Below are 24,871 nucleotides of genomic sequence, written 5' to 3'. Positions count from 1 at the left end.
TTCAAAAAATACAGATAGAATTAAATCATATTATAAGAAAATAAAATATAAACAAATAAATAAAAAGATAGAAATAAAGAAAGTGAAGACCAAATGTGAATTGAAGGCTTTGAACTCTCCAAAGGACACAACAGAGAAAAAAATTTTCAGAGAAGAGGTTTTGCGTTTCGTGTTTTGAGTTTCGCGTTCAGTTCTCAAACGGCGTCGTTTCATGGGCGCTGAAAAATCCACCATGGCCATCACCACTAGGGACAGAGATCGAGAGCTTCTCATCCCCGTCGCCGCCGTCGAAGGCCCTGCAGCCTCTTCCTCCTTGCCATCGTCGTCCTCTTCGTCGTTGTCTTCCCCGCATCATGCTGGACGTGAGGTGATCTCTTTATCCACCCTCTCTCAATTTGGGTTTTCGATTTTAACCATTACAATTCATTCCGCTTCCTTTTTTTTCCTTTCTCAATTCGATCAATCTGGTCTTTTGTGAATGTATTGGGTTATGGGATTTACTTGAAAGTTTCTTCCTTGACTTTAATTGAGTTTTATTTTTTTTTGGGATTAACATTTTAGGGATTGGGGAATCAATAATTTCTTTGTCAAGAGCAGTATGTAGCTTCAATAGGATGGAGATTTAAGTAGGTGTTAATCTGAGTTTGTATCATGCATGATTCATCAAATCAAATTGTATTCAAAATAAAAAGGGGTAGCAAAACTAGCAATGAAAGAAGTGAAGCTATCTAGTGCTAGTTATTATAAATGGAGCAATGATTTAGTTTTACGTAAGTAAAAAGAAATTATTTAGTTGCATATTTTGGGAATGAATGTTTTATTTTTTTTATTTTTTTGTGGTTTGAATACCAAATAATAGTTATCGCGCTTTTTCATTTGCTCCGCCTTCTTAAGTATTTGTCTGACAGATTGCTATTTTATTTTGTTGATTCTGTCATTTGTAGACTTTTTCCAAAGTCATTAGAAGCTGGGCATCAAAAAAGTTCATGTCAGGATGGTGCGTGGTTCTTCTGTCCCAACATCTTGATAAACATGGTTGTATGATTTGTATTGCATGCTCTTACATGTGATCTTGTATATGTTTCCTCCTGAATGAATTTTCCTTTTGCATACCTCGTATTCTTAGATGAGACCGTTTTCTTTTTCTTGATTTTTTTTGTCTGCATTTTATTTCTGCTGGCATCTTGTTGTTTATGGTGTTGCATTACAAACGAAAAGTTACAAAACATGCTAGGGGAAAATATATATTCCTAGTAATATTCAAAGAGTTCAACTGATACTTTTCTTTAACTAACAAATCTTAATTGAATGAAAATTCTAGGTTCTATAATCTAGAGACCATAGATCTCCAAATCAGTTTCTGGACACCAGTTACTATCCTGCACTCTTTTACAACAATTATCAACATAGTATGACAAAAATATGTAACAATCTCATTGCTATCTCATCACTTTGATTTAAATTAAAGGATAACATGGTGGAGAAATGGATAGTATTTATGTCATCGATGATGATTTAATAGTGGATACTTGCTCCTAGAGGAAGTTTTCTTGTCCAGTATAACCCTATCTTCTTGTAATATGGATTACTAAATTATGTTTGGTCACCTTTTTGTTTGGATCATTGCATTCTTTGTCCTTTTCAAATTCCCAAGGTTCTTCATTTCTTTGTTGTATAATTGGCGATATCTCACTGCTAGTTCTTTTGCAGTGTCATTCTCTTTCCAATTGCTATCACCTTCTATATAACGTGGTGGTTTATTCATTTTGTGGATGGATTTTTCTCTCCTATCTATGCTCAACTTGGAATTGATGTTTTTGGTAAGTGCTCATGTTTTATGGTATTTGACAATTAATCTTATGTAAAGATTATAACAAAGTTCAATTTTTGGCTTGAAACTTAGTTTGTCTCGTGGCAGGGCTTTCCTAAATATCAAAATTTTCACTAAAAGCTGTTAAAATTATGGTTATTTATTATTCTCTTTTTTACGCATATTAAATGATTTTATATTCATAATATTCTTTTTCTTTATCTTCTCTATTTTTTTCCCGAGTAGGTTGGACTATTTAAAGTTGAAATGTCCAATAGAGAAACAATACCACTTTTAATTATTTTTATTGTTTAGAACATTTTTACTGTTTACATGTTGACATTATTGGCTAATCTTTGGTCAGGTCTTGGATTCATAACTTCCATAACTTTCATCTTCTTGGTTGGGGTTTTCATGTCATCATGGTTGGGTGCATCTGTCCTGGGTCTTGGGGAGTGGTTTATCAAGCGAATGCCACTTGTTCGTCATATTTATAATGCCTCCAAGCAGATTAGTGCAGCTATCTCTCCAGGTGTGTGTTTGCCAACATCTAGCTCTTGATTTTGATAATGGTATGAATGAAATATTGGATGAGAACAGTTTATGTTAAGGTGTATACTTTTGCAGATCAAAATACACAAGCATTCAAAGAAGTAGCCATCATTCGGCATCCACGTATTGGAGAATATGCATTTGGGTTCATCACATCGTTTGTTACCCTTCAGGTCTCTAAAACTTTGGTGTTTGGCAGATTTTAGGTTCAGAACATTTACTTGCATCAATGTTTGAATCAGATTCTCATTATGATTCCTTGCTGTTACTATTTAGTTAGTTGTTTAATGTTTACTTATAATGTAATTTTGGTTATTTTCTGATGGTGATGTAGCAATTTAGTAAATAATTTTTGTGGTATTGTATGGTTGAGATGCATGCTCGCTGGTCTTACTTTATGAATAATGCCTAGTTTGCCCAACCAATTCCTGGTTGGCTTGCCTTGATAAATAATAGAATTATAATTTTACATTATTGGCTATCTATTTATGAATAAGAGCTCTTTCATTGGCTGAGGTGATTACAATTGCTTTTTAGTGCCCTTCGTGAAATCCATGATCCTTTATGTTGGTTTCTATTTAGATTCTAGCTTCTTTTATGTGCCCTTTTAATTATTATGTATCTTAAACTTGTACAGGTGTTTTGGGTGAATTTCTCCGTAAGCTAATTTCAAGAAGCTCTCACTGTTTTTCTAAGTTTTGTATTTTTAACTTGTGCATGAGCTGATTTTATGTTATGAAGAAGGTTTTAAGCTTATAATGATTTGAGTTTGACGGAATGGAACTAGTTTACGGTCAACCATTGATGATTAGACGTGTTTATAAAGATTTTACACAGCATTGCATGTGAAGATTAATTTTTTTCATAATATTTCTTTTACAGAACTATTCTGTAGATGAGCAGTTATGTTGTGTCTATGTTCCTACAAATCATCTTTATATCGGTGATATATTTCTCGTCAGCACCACAGATATCATTAGACCAAACCTGTCTGTTCGTGAAGGAATTGGTGAGTCATTTTTTTTTCATATTTACATGTTTCTAGATGATGAAACTCCAATCTGAACTTCTAATATACCAGATATTTGTTTGGAAATTGCAGATTATCATTGTTATGATAATAATTCATTCCTCTCTAGTTTCATCATATGATTGAATTTGTTAAAAATTTTCAGAAATTGTTGTCTCGGGAGGCATGTCAATGCCACAAGTCCTATCAACGGTTGATTCACGCATCATACCAGGAGAAATAAGTAGAATCATCAGAAGCTGAAAATGAAGGGCATAGATGTTCATTTTTACCTGTGTATAATGTACTGGTTTTCCACTTGTTATAGCAATTCATTTTTGCAGTGCTTATTAATTGATGACTTTCAACTTAATGTAGTGTTTCTTTCTATGCTGTTATCATTAACCAACTAACTAATCAATCTGCTACCAAATCTCATCAGCAGAATGTAAATTAAGGTTTACTTTGCACCTAAAGTCAAATCAAATAAGTTAGAAGTTATTGTTCTGTAATTTTCAGTTTGCCAAGCTACTTATACATTATTATAGTGAAAAAAAAATTATAAACTATCTATTAAAATAATCTTGTGTTATTTTTAGTTGTAAGATAATGCTTATGCATACATTCGATATATATACCAGATTGTTACTTTTAACTTATATATATTGTATTTATTCTTTTATTAATTCTTCTTCAGTATACATGTTAAAATGTAAATTCGTACTAATATATTAATAAAACTTAACTAACATGTAATTCAGACAATTATACTAACTAAATTATACAATAATATTATAAATATGTAAAAAAAAAAATGAGTATTTCATAAATGAAGTTGGATGGGTTGATTATTTTCAAAATTGATTATCACTAATATTTTTTATGCAACCGTAAGGTATTTATTTTTAAGACAAATTTATTTTATTTTGTATAAAAATAATTTTAATCAGGTTGTAATGTACAATCTTGTCGGGTTGGTGGGCTGTTGATGATCTGGATGACTATCGGACTTCTGAAATGGATACAAAAGCCCACTTACTATAACTGTTCCCAAAAGGCCCACCAAAGTTACTCTTTAAAACCCTAGCTCTCCGATTTGGAAATCCAGGTTGAAACCTATTTCTCAAGCTGCTTGCTTTTCGGGTTTTATCATTCTCTCTGTAAAGTTGGTATTTTAATCCCTATCTTCGTCTTTCAGCTTCTGGGATTCATGATTTTACTTCTATTTCTCTTTTATGGACACGCTTTGTTTCTTAGTAGTTGAAACACAGAAAGGGACAGTGACGATTTTGATTGAAAGGTCTCGTTCGTCGTAATAGCCCTAATCGGGCCTTGCCGACCAATCTGATATATCACCACCCATATTCTGAGCCCCTTTTCTGTTTAAATCAATTTTTATTCCTTTTTCTGTTTATGGCCGTCGGTTTTCAGGAAAAAATGAATGTTTTTGTTTTGCTTAGGTGTCTGATGTTGGATGTGCAGATCAGAGGTTTGTTTTGTCTGTTTTGGCCCATGATTAAATGATTGAAAATAGACAAGCATATGTCTGAAGTTATTCAATTCAATGTCGATTCATCTAATCTTCTCTATGAGGCCATCATTTCTACTTTTGAAACCCTAGTTTTGAATCTTTATATGAACTTTTGAAGTTCATTATTCATTGAATTTTTTAAATGGTTATACTATGTTTTTTTTAGTATTTTTTCTTTCATGAACTGATATTTTCTTCTGATAAAATTCTCACTTTTGATCATTACTTTTTTATGGATTTTTCTAGAGGTTTATCATTTGTTTCTTAAACAAATGAGAGAATATATAAAAAAATGACATTATCGAAATTTTATTTTTCTCGAATGCAGCAAATTCAGGACCCATTTCAAATAAATTTTATATCCTGTTTAGAAAAAAAAATAGTTTTTTTTTTCATTTTATTTATTCAATCTTTATATCGTTGATAAAAAATAAGAAAATAACACTACAAAAATTATAAAATAAGACAAATGATAAGAATGACAATATAAGAAGAGATAAAAAAAAAAGGTATTTAATAAGTAATGTAAATAAAGGTGGATATATTATTATTCATTAAAAAAGAAAAATGTACTTAAAAAGTTTTTGAATCGTGAGTTACTAATATCTTAGAAAAAATGAAGAAAATAAAAAGAAGGAGGATTGAAAATATAGATAAATAACAATTAATGCAAGATTTAAATATCTATCATAGAAATAGATACAATCCTTTCAAAAAAAATAAATTCTATTTGTATCTTAAAATTCCATAAGATTTATTGAATTCTTTTGAAAAAACAATTTAATTAATCTTACCCGAATGCTTTAATTAATTAAGACTGCAGTTTTATTTACATAAATTCGAAAATAAAATAATTTTAGATTAAATTGATTACATATAATATGCGAGAGAAATTTAGAATTTAACGATAGTTTAAATCCAAATTTATTTTATATATATATATATATATATATATATATATATATATATATATATGGTTTTCTAGATTCAATAATTATTAAATTTAAGCAACTCTCTTTAGAATTAAAAATCCTCTTAATATTAATTAAAAAAGTTATATTAGTTTTGTTAAACAAAACCCAAAAACGTGAAACCATCTCCTTCCTCGCATCCTCATTGTGAAAGCGAAAACCTAAACAAACGTGACATTCTCCAATCTGCGAGCAGCGCCTCTGCATAGGGAAGATTTCAAATCCCAATTGAAATCGTAAACTTGGGTCAAAATTGGGAACTTAGGGGTTTGATTTTAGGGTTTTTGAAATTGAAAATTTTTCTTTTGGGATTTTTATTCTTGATTTTTCTGGTGTTGCGATTGGAGGAGTTGAGATTTTCATTTTTAGATTGGATTTTTGTGATGGTTTCTATGGCGGCTGACAGTAGTGGCCAGGAGGGTGGTGGCACAAGGAAGAAGAAAGGTTTCTGCATTTGATTTTTGAGAATGGAAATTTCCAATTTGAGAGTAATTAGGGATAGTCATAATTAATTACCCCAAATGTGTATGTGTGTTGAGAGAGTAATTAGGAGTAGTCAGAATTAATTCCCAACCCTAATTATATTCATTTACACATCATCATTCTATATTTTTTTTAAAACAAATTACAATGTAACATCGTTACCAAAAAGGACCAACTTGAACAGTTATTGCGAAAGATAGGACTAAAGTAAACTTTTGAAAAAAGAAGAGACCACTTTGAACAAACTCTCCAAAAGAAGGGACCATTTTGAACAAATCCTCCAAAAGAGAGACCAAAATAGGTATTACACCGTACTTTTACTGCTTTTAAACTGAAGGAATAAAAAAGAACATAAAAGAGAAACTGCAGTGGCAGTAATGGTGTATCTGAAAAGCGCCAAACGGTGTCGTATTCGTATCCAGTTTCTGTAAATAACGTATCTATGTCTCACACGACACACCTCACTGCACAAACTTCCTTAAACCAACAGCTGTGAATGATTCATTATCAATCACTCTGTTCTGTCTCACTCACTAAACCTTCTTCTTATGCGTTCTTTCTCATTTTCCCCATCATCGCAATTCTTCACCTTTTTCTCTGCAACATTCAATCCATCACTTTCTTCCCTACCCACCACCTTTTCTCTCAACAATTTCAGATTCCCTCACCCGGCAACAGTTAAATTTCTCATCTTGCTGCAGGATTTTCATCTGGGTCATTTTTTCAGTGCAGCGCCATGATGCACACGAAGACCGACTCCGATGTCACCAGCATGGACACGTCGTCATCGCCGAAGCGCGCCGTGTACTACGTGCAGAGTCCGTCGCGGGATTCTCACGACGGCGACAAGTCCTCGACGATGCACGCGACGCCGGCGTTTAACAGCCCCTCGGACTCGCCCTCGCACCATTCCTTCGGCCACCACTCCAGGGCGTCCTCTTCGAGCAGAGTGTCGGGGTCCTTCAACATTGCCACTTGGGGGAAGAAAGCGAACCGCAAACGTGGCGGCGAGAAAGGGTGGCCGGAGGGCAAGGTGATTGAGGAAGAGGAAGGGTACTATGAGGAGAGAGAAGGATTATCTAGGAGGACTCAGATCTTCGTTGGGGTTGTTGGATTTGCCTTGATTTTCACTATGTTTTGTTTGATCATTGGTGGGGCTGCCAGGCATTTCAAAGTTCGTGTCAGTGTTAAGGTACAGCATATCAGTGAGTGACATGGATGGTTGATGCTGTTTTTTAAATTCAAGAATATTGCCACTTGCTTTAATTCAGTTTTAAATTCAGTAGATAAATGCAGGGTTGACTTTGAACGTGTGTATTATAGTTTATAATAATGTTTACTTTTAAGTTTTGTGTTAATTAGAGAATAGATCTTTCAATGTCTGTCTAATTTGTTTACTTGTATTAGCTTCCTGATAAAACATATCCTTAATGGTATAGTCTCGCAGCATATATAGTCCAAGGATTGTTTGGGATAACAAGTTACTCCAGTTGATTTACTAGAATTCTGGAGATTTGACAGAAATTTTGTGTATAGGTTTTATGTAATCACTAGTTTCAGTGATGTTCACTTATTTATCAACATATTTTTTTAAGAAAAATAGGCATTGGAGAGAAGAAAAGATCATGAGAATTATATTTACAGAAGGACATTGATTGAGTTCAAGATTATGCAAGTTGTGCCTACTCATTGATTCTTTGTTCATTCTTTTTAATTTTTCCTGCTAATTTAGAATTGCTTGTACCTCATACTCACAATAAGTGCTTTAATAAAATTTTAATGCCGCTGGTTATATATCTTTGCAGAGTTTGACATTACACAACTTCTACTATGGAGAAGGGGCAGACATGACAGGAGTACCAACCAAGATGCTGACAGTAAATTGCTCAGTGAGAATGAAAGTGCATAACCCTGCAACTTTTTTCGGCATTCATGTCAGCTCTAAGGAAGTAAATCTCATGTATTCAGAGATCACAGTTGCATCTGGTGAGGTAAGAAAATAAACTTTAATATCAAAGACTGGGCACTACTGTTTGATTTAGAAGGGTTGGTTTGAGAGTAATGCTATAATTCTGCTTCTAATGTTGATAATGACCACCATGTTTACTTACACATTGCTGCAGCTGAAGAATCAATATCTACCCAGAAAGGGTACAAGGAATGTGTCTGTGAATCTGCAAGGAAGCAAGGTTCCTTTGTATGGTGCTGGTGCAAGTTTAACTGGGTTGGTGGACAATGGAAAAGTACCTGTGACTCTTGTCTTTGAAGTTAGATCAATAGGGAATGTTGTTGGGAAGTTGGTGAGGTCCAAACATAGAAGGCATGTGTCTTGCTCAGTGACTATTGATTCACACAACAATGGACCCATCAAACTTAAAGAGAATGCATGCACATAAAATTGAGTGGTTTTGGTCCTACAGTAACCACTTTCATGTCTGCCTTTTCAATTTGTTCTGCAGGTTTTGTATTTGCTGGTTTTGTATTTGCCATGAAACAACAAATAGGGTGAAAGAAATACTATATAGTTTATATTATAGAAAGCTTTGGTGGTGCAATTTTGGGGAACATGAGATTTGAAAATCAGTTTATTGTAATAGTATAACCTCTTTTCCCTTCTTCACACCTGTTGGGGACTGTTATATCTGCCATTTGGTCATACTTTTTTTCTTCTGATTTTAAAAAAATAAATAAAACCCAAGAGGACATGATTGGCTAGTGAAGAATTTAAGAGTAAATTAAACTATGCATGAAATTTAGAGAAATTATACACAAAAATTAAAATTACTATTAATTTTTGTATTTAGTAAGAATTAAAATACTTCATCCAAAATAAATTAAAATTCAATAAACTTGAATTAGAATATATTTAAATTCAATATATTTGAGTTTTCTAAAAAAATTAAAATTGGGATTACGTATTCTAAAATTGTGCTATGAATTTGGTAATCTGAAATTGAGTAATTCAAATTGTTAAAAGANATTGTGCTATGAATTTGGTAATCTGAAATTGAGTAATTCAAATTGTTAAAAGAGATTGAAATTTACCATCTTACGTAATAGAGGGCAGAGTGAAAATTATAGAATGGAAGAATGAATACCTTAAACTGAACCCAACACTCATTACTTGATAGTGCATTAAAAAATTAAAATTATTCTGTTGATCGTCATTCTAACATATTTCCAAGCACATCATCTACTTCACATTGTTTAATATTCTAGTCCTAGGTATCCTGACATTATCTAGCTGCCTAGAGGAGAAAAAGAATAAAAAACGAAGTGAATATTCTCACCCAAAATTTGGAGTCAAAAAAATTCGTATCAAACAGTGACAAATCTGAGACAAAAGATGGAGAATAAAACAAACCGATAAACTCAAAAATATTCAGAAGATCCAGAAACTAATCTCTCAAATTCTTCATCTCCACATCTAATGAAGCTAATATTAGTTACATCACAAAGTAGCACATAAACACCTGCAACTAATACATTCCTCCAATTCTATCTCGTCCCATACCACGCCTATCATCTCTTCCACGGCTGACAAATGTATCTCGACGATAATCTTTAGGTGGTAGGCCACCTCTTATTGGAGAACGGCTTCTCTCTCTCACATCACGAGCCCAGCGACCATTGCGATGGTGAGGAAGGGAAGGCAAAAGAGGTGCAGGGGGTGACAGTGGTCTCCTTTCAAATCCTTTCCTTTCATCAGGGAAGGCATCTCTTCCACGGTCTCTGTTATCCCAGTCCAGTGGAGGTGGTGCTCTATCAAACTTGTTTCTCCCCCTATAGGCATCTTCTATGTAATCCATTCGCTCTCTACGGACGTGTGGGTCTGGAAACCTGCTTTCTTGCCTGAGGGGTGGCAGAGCAGCAGATCCATACTCTCTAGGGCCATCTCTTGCCAGCCCACGAGGAGGAGATCTATAGCCATTCAAAGTCCTTTCAGGAGAGCGGTCAATGGGAGGTCCAGGATAGCGTCTAGGAGGAGCGTGAAGTGGTGGAGGTGCAGGATAAGCCCTTCGGGGACTTCTAGCAGGGGCATTGCGAGATCTATTACAGCTGTTACAGTGGTCACGCCTCGCAAAGTTAAGATTACCACACCTGCAAAATAGAAGAAATCATCTCCAGTCTCCACAAAATGACTACCTATTTGGATATTTAATAACCCAGAATTCTAAATTTCTAAACTTTGGCTTGAGTAATCACAATAAAAAGTAATTTCAATCATGAAAATCTGATCAGGATCAAAATTCAGAAAGAATTGTGAACTTACAAGGGATCGGGACAAAACCAGTCTCCCTCTCTAGGACGCACATTGGGATTATTTCTACCATTACTTTCCCCTCTAGCAAGTCCAGAAACAAAGCCATGCCCATCAAAAGCTCTACCTATTGGCCTGCCACCTACCCTACCTCGACCATACGGAGGTGAAGGGTGTCTATATCTTCCAGGATCTCTCCCACCACCGAAACCACGGCTTCTTGACAGGTAATTATAATCAGAACCAAAACGGTGATCTGCATCTCTTCGGTGAACTGGAGAGGAGGAACCTGCACGAATTCTATATCCTGGGAAAACAAAAGACAGCAAAGTTTGAGGATAAGTGACTTACAGGAAGTGTGGGAAAATTCAGCATTGCAATCTACAGTAGAATCCAATAATATTGTGATCAAGCAACTGTCATATAATCAGTTTGATATTCCAAAGGGGAAGGCTATCACCACACAGGGCTCCTCCTCCTCATAGATATGAAAATTAAAAAGTGTGAAGAGCGCAGGAAGTTTAGATCATAACACCTTCAATGTCACATCCCAAACACCAGATCCATACTACCCTAAAGCAAACAAGTTCTATGAGCAAAATTTTCCACTAAGTTACTTCCTTTGTATGGTTGACACCAATTCCTTCCATCTCCGAATGCTACCATAATATAGTTAAATGAACAAATCATGGAACCTAACAATCTGAAATATCAAATCCAAATTCAAATTTCAGAGCAACAACCTATGCACTGCAGTATGTATGAGCCCAGTTCAAAACCTGTTTACAGGTATGAACTAACCCTAATAAAACTAATCCAAATGAATCATGATAAAAAATGGACTATCGTCATTTTCCCCTTTGGAAAGTTACTAAACTCGGGAGCACAAGATCAAAGTGTATGCCACAAGGATATAACCACCAACAAACAACACCACCAGTGTGTGAATAATCCCAAATTTCAATGCCTTTTTCCAATCAACCACTTGCCGGACTCGTTTTGGAACCATGTCTATTAGTATGCTATGACAGCCAGCCAAAAAGTAGATTGAGCAATATAGTTGACCAGTTTGCAGAACATCATACACAGGAATGGTTCGGGCAGATAAACCCCATTGAAGCCATCAACAATGATGCCAGCAACCAATGCACCCTTTTTTTGGGATATTATTCATCCCCAGTTAACTTCAAAACAACAGGAGAAATAAATTGGACAGAAAGCGTATTCCTAAGAGGATATGCATCCCTTTTCTGCACCATGTTGGTGTCCTCAATCAATGTATCAACATTAAAAAAAAAAATAATGAGGATTCAGCAGAAGCTATGCAACCGTGAGATAACAGAAGTTCTTAAACTTTGATTGTGGAATTACTACACTGAAAGAAGGCTTCCATGTTGCGAATAAAGAAAAATCTGAATCATCCCTAATTAACCACTCATCGAAGAAAATCCATAGAAACTAAAACGACAATCACCAGCCAAAAAAATCATTGCAATGACTATTCCAAAAGTAACCCAGTACCAGGAATTGAAAAAACCAGGCGTTCAATAGCAAAATAACCAAATACAATAGATAATATACTATGAAGTATCATCAGTAAACATTGTCTGTCTGAAATGTTAGGTCAGCTCCGGTAAACGTAGCAAATAAGCAATCCACCCACCCACAAACACATCTTGTAGCAGATCCTAGAAATACCAGCCATCCACTGGCTATAACTGCATGTTATTCACCAAAACCAATTTGTAATAGGCAGTTTTGCTCTCCTACAGAAGCTATACAACAGCTTGATTACAGATGTCCTATACTTCACTTGCGAAATATTACTATTCTGGAAAGCAGACTTCCATGTTATCAACAAAGAACCATCTGAATTATCCCTAACCAACAAACCAAAGAAGAAAAACCAATAGAAAACAACCAGGAGCAAAAACAACTATCATTGCAACGATTATTCCAGAAGTAACCCGATATCCGGAAATGGAATAACCAGGGGTCCAATAACACAAATCAAATATAACCAATAACACAAGGAAGTTATCATCAGTAAACATTATCTTTCCAAAACGTCAGGCCAGCTTCCCCAGGAATATCAAATTAGAAATTCACTCACCCATTAACACATCTTGCAGCACAACCTAGATATACCAGCCAAGATAGATAATAACCATAAGCTATTCACCAAAAACAATGTAGTCAGATTCAGCCCCCTACCAATCCTGTAACCATATTCACGTTCTAGTACATCGCCACACTGTACCTTGTATGTCAATAACTTCAAATTGTATCTCAGATTGCTTTAAACTCAGCTTTGTGTTAACTTTGACAGATATCCCAAACCAAACACATGACCGTGACTCAACTAGGCAAATGAGAACCCATGCAACAGATTCTGTGCTGCAAAATCCCCCACAAGTATGTGTAGAATGGACTATTTTAATCATCCAACCCACTTATTAACCCTTCTATATTATAAAAATCTCAGAATATGATCCAAATTGGAGTTCATGGTAACAAGACTTCCCGAAGGCCCAAGATCTTGCACGCAACATCAGAGCTGTAACACACAAATGCAAAGTTTATTCACAGTAGACACTCCATAATGGATAGGAGAGCCATATGTGGGCAAGTACACAACGATTACACAGCAAGATGTGACAAAAAAACCCACATCTGTATAGATACAGTCGGTGAAAAACAAAAAAGGGAAAGAAAACACGAAATGGCAGTTTTCATCTCACCAAACCCCAAAAAAGTAAATATAACAAATTCAAGTAACCAATTCAACATAAATTAAGCTTTACCCAAATAAACTTCACTGAAGCGGGTTGGGGTTAATTCCGAGAAAAAATTGCTTATTTTCCAACATTTCTCTCAGAAATTAGTCTTTCTCCAAATCCAATTATACTAGACATGCACTTCAAAACTTACAACTACAACCAGAAAAAGAATTTTCGATTATCCTCACATTTTGTTATTATCAGTGAACAAATGGCTAGATTATCGGTGTTATCGACAGTCAAGTTAATAACCCAATCAGATCCCAATATCAACAACAAAGCCCTGTTCCACTGGACGGGATTGGAAACATGGATGACACCTCGCCCTTCAGCTAAGTTGAAAACGATGTATATAGTTCAATGAAACAACAAAATCAAACAAATCACAAACTCACCAAATTATCACCGCTTTCAATCATTACTCCATTTTACACCGTACCACATTCCTATTTTCTTATTCACAAACCAATTCAACAGCAGCAAGGCACATAAACCGACAAAGCCAGTTCCCAAATCGATATTCCGAAACAGAAATTTTAAAAAAACCTAACTCAATCACCCGCATCATTAGGCAACAGAGACGAGAGACGAAACAAACCAGGTTCATCGGGATACCGATCGGAGCGAGAATAGGGAGGAGGATGATCGCGGTGGAGTTCGCCGGGCTCGAAATCAGCAGCGCGACCACCGGCGGCAGCCTCGTTGTGGGAAGGGCGGACGACGAGGCTGCTCAACAGAGGCTGGTGGTGATGCGGCGGTGCTTGTTCCTTGTCCCTGGAAGAAGCCATTATGATAACTCTGCAGACTGCAAAGAAGGTTATTATAGTTTTGTTCGATTATGATCTATCTGTTTCTTCTCAGCAAATAAACCCTAGATTCATTATATGCAATAATTAACCATTGGCGTTACTATATTTTCAATTGAAATCACACAAAACCGGTTTTTTCTAAATTTATTTTACAACCTTTTTTTTTTCAAGGGTAAAATTTTTTAATCTTATTTTTGTATTTTACAAATAAATTATTAATTTGTTAAACAAAAATCTCTTTGTATAGAAAAAGAAAAAAAGAAAGAGAAGTGGAAGGTAGATTTGAACTTCTACCTGCACCCCATATATTCATCATGCAGACTCTTTTTTATTAGCCCTTTCTTTCATCAGCAATTTCTTTCTGCACCCCATATGCACCCATCGGATTGGCTGAAAGACGAAAAGGCCCCTATCCCTATAACCCATTGCCACCAGTGTCACTTCCTTGCCTTTGTTTATGTGACGTGTCATAAATCAACTCAAAGAAAAAAATGGAATATATAATTTGAAAATTATTTTTATTTTCATATATAATTTTTCAAAATTTATTTAACTAAATCATAAATTTTTCTTTTGTAGACTCTCCTAATAAACCGTGTTGATCACTCTAACTTAAAGATCATGATGTGATATTGGAAGTGGTGCACGAGTAAGAAGAAGACAAGATCTTGACCATTAGTCTCAGAGGTGGTCCCTTCACTCAACGCAACTGACACTTTATTTATGATTCAAGAAACAACCAAAAGCACACATGTCTTCATCCTAGCCCTACATTAATTACTCCTTTTTCTTAATAAAATTTAATTAATTATGAAAAAACACTTATTAGGAATTAATGATTACTCATTAAAAATGGAAAAATTTAAAAATATTATCCAAAGATAATACTAATTTATATATATAAAATATATTTAAATGCAAATTTTACCGTGGAAACAATTTTGTGATATTAAATTAAGTTTAAAATTTAACTTTTAAACATATTAAATATTATGGTAATTTATATCTTATAAAATTACCTTATCTCTTCCAACTAATTTCATGATTAAAAATGTAAAGTCTTTCACATTTAACCATTAAACTCTTCTTAATCAATAATTATAATTTGATTAGAAGTGTTTCAGTGTTCCTGCTAAACTGTTCCTTTCTTTTTCACCAAACGAAGGAAACAACAAACCAGTATTCCTCGATTGGATTCCTTCTGTTTCCTTCGCGAATCATCACCAACCCCCGGCGCACGTTAGCGACCTCGCTTTCGTTTTGCGGTTGGTAACCGTTTCTCTTTCACCACCGTAACTATTTATTTCGATCTTCCCAACGCTAACAACCTCGCTCTGATTCTCCTTCACTCCTCCCTCTTTCTCGTGACCGGACGGAGGGTCGCTCATCGGATTGCTGCGGTATTCACTTCATCCTTCTCCTTTTCAGCTCAGGTTTCGTTTTCTTTTTTTTTTTTTTTTCTCTCTGCATTTTTTTCACTTTTTTCTGCTCGTTTGATCTCGTTTTACGTTGTTTTTCATGATAAATTGCTCGTAAACTTTGTTCTGTTTCCTTTTTATTTGTTACTGAGAAAAACAGGGGAACTCGTTTTCTGCTTAGGATCATCAAATTATTCGTTGTTTTCTGCAGAGTGCATATTTAAGGTTAAGTGTACGGATAAAGAAGTGAATAAAGTTTAACTGGATGATTTGCAGATAAACTGTCCATCTAGCGTCAATCTAGCTTGTTTTAGGTGATTTTTATGTGAATCAGTCCGGTAGAGATAGACTGCTAATAGTATGGTTTGTGAGTTTTAATGTTGACAGTTGATGTTTGAATCTGTCTGATGAAGTAAGTTGCAATATAGGTATTGTTGGTAAATTTATGTTGTGGGTGGTTGAAACTTTTCCAAGCATTCCTGCTGCAGCTATGGTTTTGTTTTCTCAATTACGTATGCAGAACATACTTGAACTTCAACTTAAGCTTGGTTTATATTTTTTTTTTCTTTGCTGATTTTTCATGTGATGTATTAGTTGACGACTATTTTGAATTCATATGTTTAAAAATGTTACGTTCTAAATTTTGAGCTATGATTGTTCATGAAGCAGACAGGTAAAATGTTGTCTAATGTGGGTGGGGCATCTTCGTGAAAATTCTTCCACGTATTAATTGACGACTATTTTGAATACATATGTTTAAAAATGTTACGTTCTAAATTTTGAGCTATGATTGTTCATGAAGCAGACAGGTAAAATATTGTCTAATGTGGGTGGGGCATCTTCGTGAAAATTCTTCCATGTACAAGCGTGCTCCTTCCAGAGATTATTCTACCATGGATGATGTGGAAGAAAACTTAGGTATGCACCCTTTATTCAAACATGGAGTATGCATTTCCATTTTTTTTTTGTTTGTCTGGCATCTATTAATTCCATTCCGTTGTGGAATACCTAACTTAAAAAGTAAAAACCTTTTCAAGGAAACTATTGCCATCTTTCTGGCCAAATCATTTGAAGATTTAATTATTCAGAAGAATTGGCAGTTCATGTAATCTTGATATAAACAATAGCTATGCTGTTGCAATTGTCTCTCTCATTGGCGATAGACAATTTCAATTGGAAGCGATCATGAAATTTTCAGTAGAAAAGATGGCTTGGGTTTGTGATATAATGCAAATTCTGTTAGGTCTTCGATCGTGGTGGTTATTAACTATGCTATTTTAATGCTTGATAGATATTTTGGACAATGGCTTGGATAAGGGAACCTCAAATCCTTCATGGAAGCTTTCCTTACCTCATGTACTTGTGGCGACCATTTCTTCATTCCTTTTTGGATACCATCTCGGGTTTGTACTTTCTTAGTTTCTCCTTCTTGTTGCGCTGTTTTGGACTGTTTGCTTTATAATCTAGAATCGAATGAAGACTCAAATTTTGATGTTTTGTGTTATATTCAGAGTTGTTAATGAACCACTTGAGAGCATTTCTGTGGATCTTGGTTTCCATGGAAATACATTGGCAGAAGGTGGAAATGAAGATTCCAAAACCTGTGTTCAATTTAATTGCCTATTGTAAATTTCCCATCAATAGAATTGATTTTTCCCCTTTCAAATGAAGGTCTGGTGGTGAGCATATGTCTTGGTGGTGCCTTGATTGGATGTCTACTTAGTGGTTGGATTGCTGATGGGGTGGGACGGCGTAGGACTTTCCAGTTGTGTGCTCTGCCAATGATAATTGGTGCTTCTATGAGGTTACACTTCTCTTTAATATAGAAATTATTTGTTTCATTTTATTTTTCTCATGGGGTAAATGGAAATTTTCTTTGCACTTTATTCAACCAATTTGTTGGTTTCAATTGTTTTCTCTAGGTTTATCTATGGACTACTATGGAAACATAGAATGGTTTATTACTTCTATTTTGTGTCCTCTGATTTAATAGCATAAATGCACCTCATTGCCATCTTATGGTTTCCATATGGCCTCTTTACCCATTATGATATCTTCAAGTTATTTTGTTGGTTCTAAGAAAGAACTCAAGCCTTCTTTCATATATTTCACGCATATGATGTCTATAATAATTAAATAACATAGCATAACGTATCTCCATTTCTATAAATTTATAGATTACGAGTGGGCAGCAAGAAGACCTTTAGTTTTGATTTAAGGGGGCCCCGAGTTTAAATTTCCTTACTATTATTTCACTACTTTCACTTTGTTCAAATGAAAATTTTTTACTTTTATGTTTTCCAATACAAATTCTTAGGACTATTTCTTATTGGAAAATGGTGCATTTTCAGTGCGGCTACAAACAACTTGTTTGGCATGCTTGTGGGAAGGTTGTTTGTTGGAACTGGCTTGGGCCTGGGCCCTCCCATTGCCTCTCTGTATGTGACAGAGGTATGTTGATCACTAAATTGTTGCATCTGTCTCATTGACTATGGTGAAAGTTAACTTGATTATTCATGCGGTTACTCTCTTAAATGGCAGGTTTCTCCTGCTTTTGTGCGGGGAACCTATGGAGCTTTCATTCAGATTGCAACATGCCTTGGTCTAATGGGAGCTTTATTTATTGGAATCCCTGTCAAAGATATACCTGGATGGTATCATATAAACTTACTTCATGTCATGATGTTACATATTTTTATTCATGATTTAAAAGTTCTCCCTGAATTTTGTTCACGCAGGTGGCGGGTTTGTTTTTGGGTATCTACCATTCCAGCTGCTATACTCGCTGCAGCTATGGTCTTCTGCGCAGAGAGTCCACATTGGTTATACAAGGTTGATGCCTATTCTAATATTATTTCATCTTAGATAGTATCTCCTCATATTTATAACTTTCTGTATCTACATTTGTTTTGAACCCTTGAAGTCTCAATGTTAACCATGCTAACTAATTCTCAATATTTATTTCCTTCCTATCAAACATTATCACTTCTTTGCATGTCCTCTCTATCCCATTAATAGAAGACTTTAGGAGTAGTGTCATAGTGGCTAACATTGCCCATGTCTCTTTTTATCCTTGTCAGGCATAGTTTAGAATAATTTTGGTTTCTTATCACTCAACAATACAATAAGGAGGACCATTAATATTTGATGTTGTAGTTCTTGAAAAGTTCATTCTTACTGGTAATTTTGAGTGCTCATCCCTTGATCCATTTGACTTCTATCCTTCATTAATGCTTGATTATTCCTCTTTCTTGTGATGTAGCAAGGAAGATCTGCTGAAGCAGAAGCTGAGTTTGAGAGACTGCTAGGTGTATCAGAAGCAAAATTTGCTATGTCAGAGTTATCAAAGCTAGATAGAGGAGATGACACTGATTCTGTGAAGCTGTCAGAGTTGCTACATGGTCGTCATTCTAAAGGTATGTATTTTCCTGATTTGTCCCTATGATTGTCGTGAGTAGACTTGCCATTGTTGTTCCCTTGATACTGGTTTGCTTAGGTTTCCCAAAGTTATTTTTTATTCACGAGTTCGTTTTGCAGTTGTTTTTATTGGATCAACCCTATTTGCTTTACAACAGCTATCTGGTATAAATGCTGTGTTTTATTTCTCTTCCACTGTTTTTAAAAGTGCTGGAGTGCCATCAGACATTGCAAATGTCTGCATAGGAATCGCTAATTTGGCAGGTATCAGTATCTTCTGGTTGACAAGATATTGATTTAAATTATGGTGTTTTTCTATTCTCTAATGCTTATCCCCGTAACTTTCCTCAGGATCTATCATTTCAATGGGTTTGATGGATAAACTTGGAAGGAAGGTTCTACTTTTCTGGAGTTTCTTTGGCATGGTAAATTACTTGTAGTTGTTTTATTGTTTATGTTAAGGATCACCCTCATGAAAATATGGGACTCGTGTGGTACTTACACTGTTTTAAATCCTGACTTGGTGTTTGTAGTGATGAAGAGAGAGATGCTTTTTAGAATATGAGCTGTGCAAGTGCATAACATTACAAAGTTCCTTTTTGTTTTGTTGCGGTGTTTGTATTGTAGTTGACTAGAAGATAAAGTTGGCTATTAATCAGGAAGTTGTTTGTTCTGTATTTTTTACTTGTGTAGGCAATATCAATGATGCTTCAAGCCACAGGAGCAACTTCACTTGTATCAAACGTGGGAACTCTGTACTTTTCTGTTGGGGGCATGTTACTGTGAGTATGCAACTATGCTTATTAATATGGATCACACTAGATGCTTCATAATGCAAATCATAAATAAAATTAAAATAGTGTTTCTACTTGTGAACTTTCAAGGGAGAATTATTAAGGATCTCTTCTATTTAAAAAAAAAAATCATGGCAGTTAAACTCATACAAACAAGCTAAATTCGAAGAGAATACGACTGTATGAGAACATCCTCTTATTTTGTATAAATGACAACTGAGGATGAAATGACTATAAAGTGAAAATTCCGCATCAAATTCTGTAATGTCCTCATTGATCACGATCTAGCAGTTCCATGAAGTTTACAATTCACTTGGATCAGTCACTTCAGCCTATTGGTGCATGCAAAGGTCATTTGGGAAGACACTGCTGTGATATGAACACTTAATACTTCTTTTACGCAGGTTTGTCTTCACATTTGCTCTTGGAGCTGGTCCGGTTCCAGGTCTCCTCCTACCTGAAATCTTTCCAAGTCGAATCAGAGCCAAAGCCATGGCAGTCTGTATGGCAGTGCATTGGGTAATTTTTTTCTGAAATTTTCTATTATAAGAAATGGAATCAGTTTGGCCGGTTATGTTCTACGGTTCTTTATTACACATTTTGGTTGAATCAATTAAACGAGGCCCACTCAAATTCCCTGCTTCTTTGCAAACTACTGAAACTGTTATCATTCTCTGATCTCATAATGACTTAGTAAGAGGTCGAAAGTCAGTATTTGCGGAATCTTCTCTCAGTAGATTAAATGGTCTTGTACAGGTCATAAATTTCTTTGTTGGCTTACTGTTCTTGCGTTTGCTGGAGAAACTCGGTCCGCAACTGCTTTACTCTATGTTTGCTACTTTTTGCATCATGGCGGTAATTTTTGTAAAACGAAATGTGGTGGAAACCAAAGGGAAGTCACTTCATGAAATTGAGATTGCACTTCTTCCCCAAGATTAGAGCTTCACTTCATGATTTATGTAATTTTGCTTAGTTTCCGCTGAGCAGATTGTTTCATCTATTTTGGTTGACTGCCTTAACAATACAAGGGGAAGCCAAGGCAAGAACTATGCATGGAACATTAGTACGAAGATTTGAAGTGAAGAGGTTTTAGGTATTATGGGTGGCTGTTTTTGTAGTAGATACATAGCGGCTTACGACACCCTTCTGATGTTTTCGTGGATTGTGATTCTCTGATTTCGCATCCACTTAAAGGAAGACATACGTATGACTAGTGTAATATTCATCGAGGGGGATCAATGCTCCCTGTTATATACACATATTCACAGGACTTAATCATGTAATATTTTGTATCTGTACGTGACATTATTTTTAATTACTTGAATTGTGACCCATTTTGGACAAGGGGAAGTCTGGCATGAGTTATGTCACTGCGTATATCGAGGAAAATGGGCCGAAGATATTGCAGAAGAAACAATTATGAAATTTGCCTAACGATATTGTTTTCTGTTGATGGAAAGTTGCCTTAGAGGGTATCAATGAAATTGATGGTTCATTCCTCAATAAATCTTTTTGAAGTTTTAACCTGTTTAGAGCTAGCTTCTTGTTTGCATTCTCTTCCGGTTAAATAAATTAAAAAAGAAAAATGCAAAATTCTTGTAAGCTTATTTTACGTCAACGATAGCATGGTAAAAACAACAACAATTCTATTTTATTATAAGCTTATTTTTCAATACTTTATCCTTTACTCACAATTCTTGCCAAAAGATATTCTTATTCCAAAGAATCCAACCACGGATTGCACTAGTGATATATTCAGCAAATAAAATACCAATAGAACACAGGACAAATTCTGTCCCAAGAATGTGATGCGACTTGAATTCCATTTTTTACAGATAAATATTAAACAGTGTTCAAGTTGCATCACATCCTTCGAGTTCAAGGAATTGTGGTGATATTCAAAGTTCTAAACTCCTCCAAATCAGAATCAGAACCCATTTCATTGTGCCCTCCAGGGCGATCCTTCTCATGTCCAATACTAATCAAAGGAACCCACAACTCAGAAACTGGAACAGGAAGTGGTACTTCACTGAAATACTTGTCTTGAAGTAACTCCATTGCTGTGGCTCTCTTATCTGGATCATAACAAACCAGTCTTTTGACTAGGGAAACTTCATCAGGCGTGCAACTGGGCAAGCATGCTTCAAGACCACTTGGGTTTTCCACCTTGAAAAATGAGATTTTTCCATAATCAGGAAGTTTGGAACAACCAGGCCAAGTTTCCTCATTAATGTTCCCGAAAACACTCACAATTCTGCTAAGCTGGTCTACATCGCTTGTTCCAGGAAACAATGGCTTCGATGTTAAGAGCTCAGCAAAAACACACCCCAATGACCAAAGATCAACCTCTACACCATAGTCTGTGGATCCATACAGTAACTCAGGAGCCCTAAACCAGCGTGTTCCAACACATGATGTCAGACAGCCAAGTTCATTCCCTCCCACCTCCTCAGCTTCATAGGTAAAAGAACCTTTGCTAAGTTCATCATCTATGTCACTCGTTGTGCATGTTGCAAGACATGAGGTGTTTCCATCATGGATATTTGCTTCCTTGTCAGTGTCATAAGAGTAGCTCTTGGTTTTCATCTCATCTAAAACTCTGAAATATTCTTCAGTTTGATTTAAGTTGTCTAGTTGGGAAATAGCTTCAGGATGTTGTTGGAGTGATCTTTCACTATTTGAAGCATCATCATCTTCCTGGTGACCATCGAATCCACACTCCACTAGTATCCTTGCCTGAAAAAGTAATCAAACTAAACATTCACATATATCAGCAAACAAAAACAAAAGGATGAAATCATTGTTTTTTTAAAATATACAGACTAATACTAATTTTAAACAGATCTTGGTGGACCAAAAAGCAATTATTCATATAAAAAAAACTGATCTCAGATTTACCTGATGACTAGTCAATCCAAGGATTAACTTCCCACCACAAAGACCAAACAAATTCACTCAACAACCTTAATCCCATAGAAAAAAATTCCTTCCACTCACAGATTGTAATGTACAGTCAGATGCAAGTTTTCTTATTTTTATCAAAAGTTTCATAGAAGCTACATATAAGATGATTTTTTATTGCTCAATAAATCATGAAAATCAACCTCTATTCCATTTTCCCCGATCCAAATTCAAATAATTCTTTAGATAGAGAAGAGAATCATCGACTACAGGTTTCAGCAGCAAAACAAAAATTATCAAAATTTGCAACCAAGGTTAGGAGCCTGTGCCACAGAAATACGATCGATCACCATGATCATAGATTAACACAAACCACATGACATAATCCAATAAAAAAAGAGAAAAGAAAAAAAACTAGTCACGTAATGATCAAGTAACCGACACAATCCCATAAAACAAAAAGGAAAACCCAAAAGTAGATTAAAACGAAGTCGAAAACTTTATCCCTTAAACCTGTCCAAAATCTGCTAACTTGAGCACCCCGTCATCGGAAACTAAAAAATTCGCGGGTTTTAAGTCTCTATGAACGATCATATTCCGGTGGCACTCATCCACAGCAGTCAGAGCCTGCACCATCCACCTCTTAACCTCACCGACTCCGACACCACCTTTTCCGATCACGGCGGCGAGGTCGGTTCCGAGAAACTCGAGCACGAGAACCGCGTCCTCGTCCTCGCGCCAGAAGAACTCGTGCAGAACGACCACGTTTTGGGACCCTTTCAGGATCCGCAGGGCTTCGATTTCGCGAGACGCCGATTGGGAATCGTGCACCTCCTTCAGCGCCACCGCCGCACCGTCCGAGCGGCGCCGTCCGTTGTACACGTCGGCGTAGGCACCCGACCCGACCCGACCAATAACATCGTACTTGGCCGTTATCTCGGAGCGCATGTGGATGCTCCAGCTCTTGGCCGGAGGATCCATCAGTGATCAACGCAAAGTTTCAAAATTTTTTAGTTGGTGAATTGAGAAGAACGAAGGAAACTGTGTTGACTATGGCTATGGTCTTTGGGTCTGAATGTTTCACTCTTTTTTTCACAATATTTCTTTGCTTTGTCTTTTTCGAAATTGTTGTATTTAGGAAAATGTTTCTTTTACATTTGGGATTGTCTGGTTTTATCACTTTAATATTACAAATATATTTAACTTTTATTTAATTTTAAACTTTAATGTCTACGTGTAGTTAGTGGAAGAATTTTGAACTATTATTTAATTAAAAAATATTATGAACTAATAATCTTATCATACATCATTATTTGTGATAATCTGAAAACGCAAAAGCTAGCAGATACACTATAACTAATAATTGAAATAAATGGTATGTTTTTTACGTCATAAATATAAATTGATTAATCATAAAACTCAATTGTGATACTTATTAGTATATTTCTTTTATACCGTTTATATAATTTCTAAAATTGTTTCGGTACGAAGTCGAGTCACGAATTTTTCACCATTTACTTTTTTCGCCATCCGTTTCTTTGAAGATCTAATTGGGAAGGTACATGTTAAAGGTGTTTCAATGCTTAAGTCAGTGTAAGATCTGGTCGGTTATCAGAATTTAATATTAAATGCGTAATAAAATGAACCTTTTTATCATTTACTTTTGATTTCTATATATAATAGTAACTATGGGCTTGGATTAGTGAAAACCTAATTAGTATCCAATCATGGTCCAATAACTCTTTATTTTGTTTTACCTTAATCTAGTCTGGTTCGTTATCCTATACCTCCGTACGTCAGGCCGTCCGATCCATTGTGTTGCCGTCCGTACACAACCGTCCAGTAGTTCCTAATACAAAAATAACCAGCACAATAAATAATTTTACTATCCATCATGATTATTAACCAAAGAAAAACTTTATAACATTAAAAATATAACTAACTACATGGAAAAAATAGCGTTGAAATGCACTATTCTATTAAATAATTGATGCAAATTATTTAAGAAATGTTTCTTTAACAATATAAATTTGACAACGACATGAGTCGTCTTATCATTGGTTGTTTTAAAGATATTTTTAAAAAGTTTAATAGTTTGATGAAGTATTAAAGTTTGATGATAGTTAAATACACTT

The 24,871-nt window shown here is 35.3% G+C and overlaps 5 protein-coding genes across 8 annotated transcripts; 3 read left to right on the top strand and 2 right to left on the bottom strand.

Moving 5' to 3' along the window:
• Nucleotides 1-78: 78 nt before the first annotated feature.
• Nucleotides 79-3,883, top strand: LOC106763511 (protein CONTINUOUS VASCULAR RING 1). The gene is made up of 7 exons (XM_014647699.2): nucleotides 79-367; nucleotides 945-997; nucleotides 1,711-1,820; nucleotides 2,175-2,342; nucleotides 2,438-2,535; nucleotides 3,245-3,371; nucleotides 3,538-3,883. Exons 1-7 carry the CDS (start codon nucleotides 212-214, stop codon nucleotides 3,633-3,635), a joined length of 810 nt encoding a protein of 269 aa, XP_014503185.1. The 5' UTR covers nucleotides 79-211; the 3' UTR covers nucleotides 3,636-3,883.
• Nucleotides 3,884-6,762: 2,879 nt separating this feature from the next.
• Nucleotides 6,763-8,976, top strand: LOC106766392. The gene is made up of 3 exons (XM_014651124.2): nucleotides 6,763-7,548; nucleotides 8,162-8,347; nucleotides 8,480-8,976. Exons 1-3 carry the CDS (start codon nucleotides 7,093-7,095, stop codon nucleotides 8,750-8,752), a joined length of 915 nt encoding a protein of 304 aa, XP_014506610.1. The 5' UTR covers nucleotides 6,763-7,092; the 3' UTR covers nucleotides 8,753-8,976.
• A 661-nt stretch (nucleotides 8,977-9,637) lies between these two features.
• On the bottom strand, nucleotides 9,638-14,280 carry LOC106772149. 2 transcript variants are annotated; one of them, XM_022782890.1, is made up of 4 exons: nucleotides 13,996-14,133; nucleotides 12,878-13,174; nucleotides 10,630-10,924; nucleotides 9,638-10,457 (listed from the first exon to the last, which is right to left on the bottom strand). In XM_022782890.1, exons 2-4 carry the CDS (start codon nucleotides 13,059-13,061, stop codon nucleotides 9,836-9,838), a joined length of 1,101 nt encoding a protein of 366 aa, XP_022638611.1. In that variant the 5' UTR covers nucleotides 13,062-13,174; nucleotides 13,996-14,133; the 3' UTR covers nucleotides 9,638-9,835. The 2 variants fall into 2 exon arrangements, with proteins under 2 accessions (XP_022638611.1, XP_014513833.1); XM_014658347.2 differs by lacking the exon at nucleotides 12,878-13,174 and having other exon boundaries at nucleotides 13,996-14,280.
• A 1,077-nt stretch (nucleotides 14,281-15,357) lies between these two features.
• LOC106773157 (probable plastidic glucose transporter 2) lies at nucleotides 15,358-21,185 on the top strand. Of its 3 annotated transcripts, none has more exons than XM_014659878.2 (14): nucleotides 15,358-15,606; nucleotides 16,427-16,542; nucleotides 16,916-17,027; nucleotides 17,136-17,203; nucleotides 17,296-17,428; nucleotides 17,976-18,075; nucleotides 18,166-18,278; nucleotides 18,363-18,456; nucleotides 18,887-19,040; nucleotides 19,162-19,305; nucleotides 19,393-19,466; nucleotides 19,735-19,823; nucleotides 20,240-20,354; nucleotides 20,592-21,185. In XM_014659878.2, the coding sequence occupies exons 2-14, from the start codon at nucleotides 16,449-16,451 to the stop codon at nucleotides 20,772-20,774; spliced, it is 1,473 nt and encodes a 490-aa protein (XP_014515364.1). In that variant the 5' UTR covers nucleotides 15,358-15,606; nucleotides 16,427-16,448; the 3' UTR covers nucleotides 20,775-21,185. The 3 variants fall into 3 exon arrangements, with proteins under 3 accessions (XP_014515364.1, XP_014515355.1, XP_014515346.1); XM_014659869.2 differs by having other exon boundaries at nucleotides 15,358-15,639; nucleotides 16,430-16,542; XM_014659860.2 differs by having other exon boundaries at nucleotides 15,359-15,606; nucleotides 16,430-16,542.
• A 281-nt stretch (nucleotides 21,186-21,466) lies between these two features.
• Nucleotides 21,467-23,919, bottom strand: LOC106771268 (cyclin-dependent kinase F-1). The gene is made up of 2 exons (XM_014657224.2): nucleotides 23,250-23,919; nucleotides 21,467-22,571 (listed from the first exon to the last, which is right to left on the bottom strand). Exons 1-2 carry the CDS (start codon nucleotides 23,715-23,717, stop codon nucleotides 21,714-21,716), a joined length of 1,326 nt encoding a protein of 441 aa, XP_014512710.1. The 5' UTR covers nucleotides 23,718-23,919; the 3' UTR covers nucleotides 21,467-21,713.
• Between the last annotated feature and the right edge of the window lie 952 nt (nucleotides 23,920-24,871).

This window comes from Vigna radiata, chromosome 1, assembly GCF_000741045.1.
Source record: "Vigna radiata var. radiata cultivar VC1973A chromosome 1, Vradiata_ver6, whole genome shotgun sequence".
NCBI classification, from domain to species: domain Eukaryota; kingdom Viridiplantae; phylum Streptophyta; class Magnoliopsida; order Fabales; family Fabaceae; genus Vigna; species Vigna radiata.
This window is presented reverse-complemented; position numbering and strand designations above follow the sequence as displayed.

Excerpts from the sequence above, each read along its gene's own strand:
- LOC106763511 (XM_014647699.2), top strand. The coding sequence starts at position 212 with ATGGGCGCTGAAAAATCCACCATGGCCATCACCACTAGGGACAGAGAT. Across the intron at positions 2,536-3,244 it reads CATCGTTTGTTACCCTTCAG|AACTATTCTGTAGATGAGCA; the intron begins GTCTCTAAAACT and ends TTTCTTTTACAG. Across the intron at positions 3,372-3,537 it reads GTCTGTTCGTGAAGGAATTG|AAATTGTTGTCTCGGGAGGC; the intron begins GTGAGTCATTTT and ends AAAAATTTTCAG.
- LOC106766392 (XM_014651124.2), top strand. The coding sequence starts at position 7,093 with ATGATGCACACGAAGACCGACTCCGATGTCACCAGCATGGACACGTCG. Across the intron at positions 7,549-8,161 it reads AAGTTCGTGTCAGTGTTAAG|AGTTTGACATTACACAACTT; the intron begins GTACAGCATATC and ends ATATCTTTGCAG. Across the intron at positions 8,348-8,479 it reads TCACAGTTGCATCTGGTGAG|CTGAAGAATCAATATCTACC; the intron begins GTAAGAAAATAA and ends ACATTGCTGCAG.
- LOC106771268 (XM_014657224.2), bottom strand. The coding sequence starts at position 23,717 with ATGGATCCTCCGGCCAAGAGCTGGAGCATCCACATGCGCTCCGAGATA. Across the intron at positions 22,572-23,249 it reads AGTTAGCAGATTTTGGACAG|GCAAGGATACTAGTGGAGTG; the intron begins GTTTAAGGGATA and ends TTACTTTTTCAG.
- LOC106772149 (XM_014658347.2), bottom strand. The coding sequence starts at position 14,185 with ATGGCTTCTTCCAGGGACAAGGAACAAGCACCGCCGCATCACCACCAG. Across the intron at positions 10,925-13,995 it reads TCGGTATCCCGATGAACCTG|GATATAGAATTCGTGCAGGT; the intron begins GTTTGTTTCGTC and ends TTGTTTTCCCAG. Across the intron at positions 10,458-10,629 it reads TGGTTTTGTCCCGATCCCTT|GTGTGGTAATCTTAACTTTG; the intron begins GTAAGTTCACAA and ends TCTATTTTGCAG.
- LOC106773157 (XM_014659878.2), top strand. The coding sequence starts at position 16,449 with ATGTGGGTGGGGCATCTTCGTGAAAATTCTTCCATGTACAAGCGTGCT. Across the intron at positions 17,204-17,295 it reads TGGAAATACATTGGCAGAAG|GTCTGGTGGTGAGCATATGT; the intron begins GTGGAAATGAAG and ends TTTCAAATGAAG. Across the intron at positions 19,824-20,239 it reads TCTGTTGGGGGCATGTTACT|GTTTGTCTTCACATTTGCTC; the intron begins GTGAGTATGCAA and ends TCTTTTACGCAG.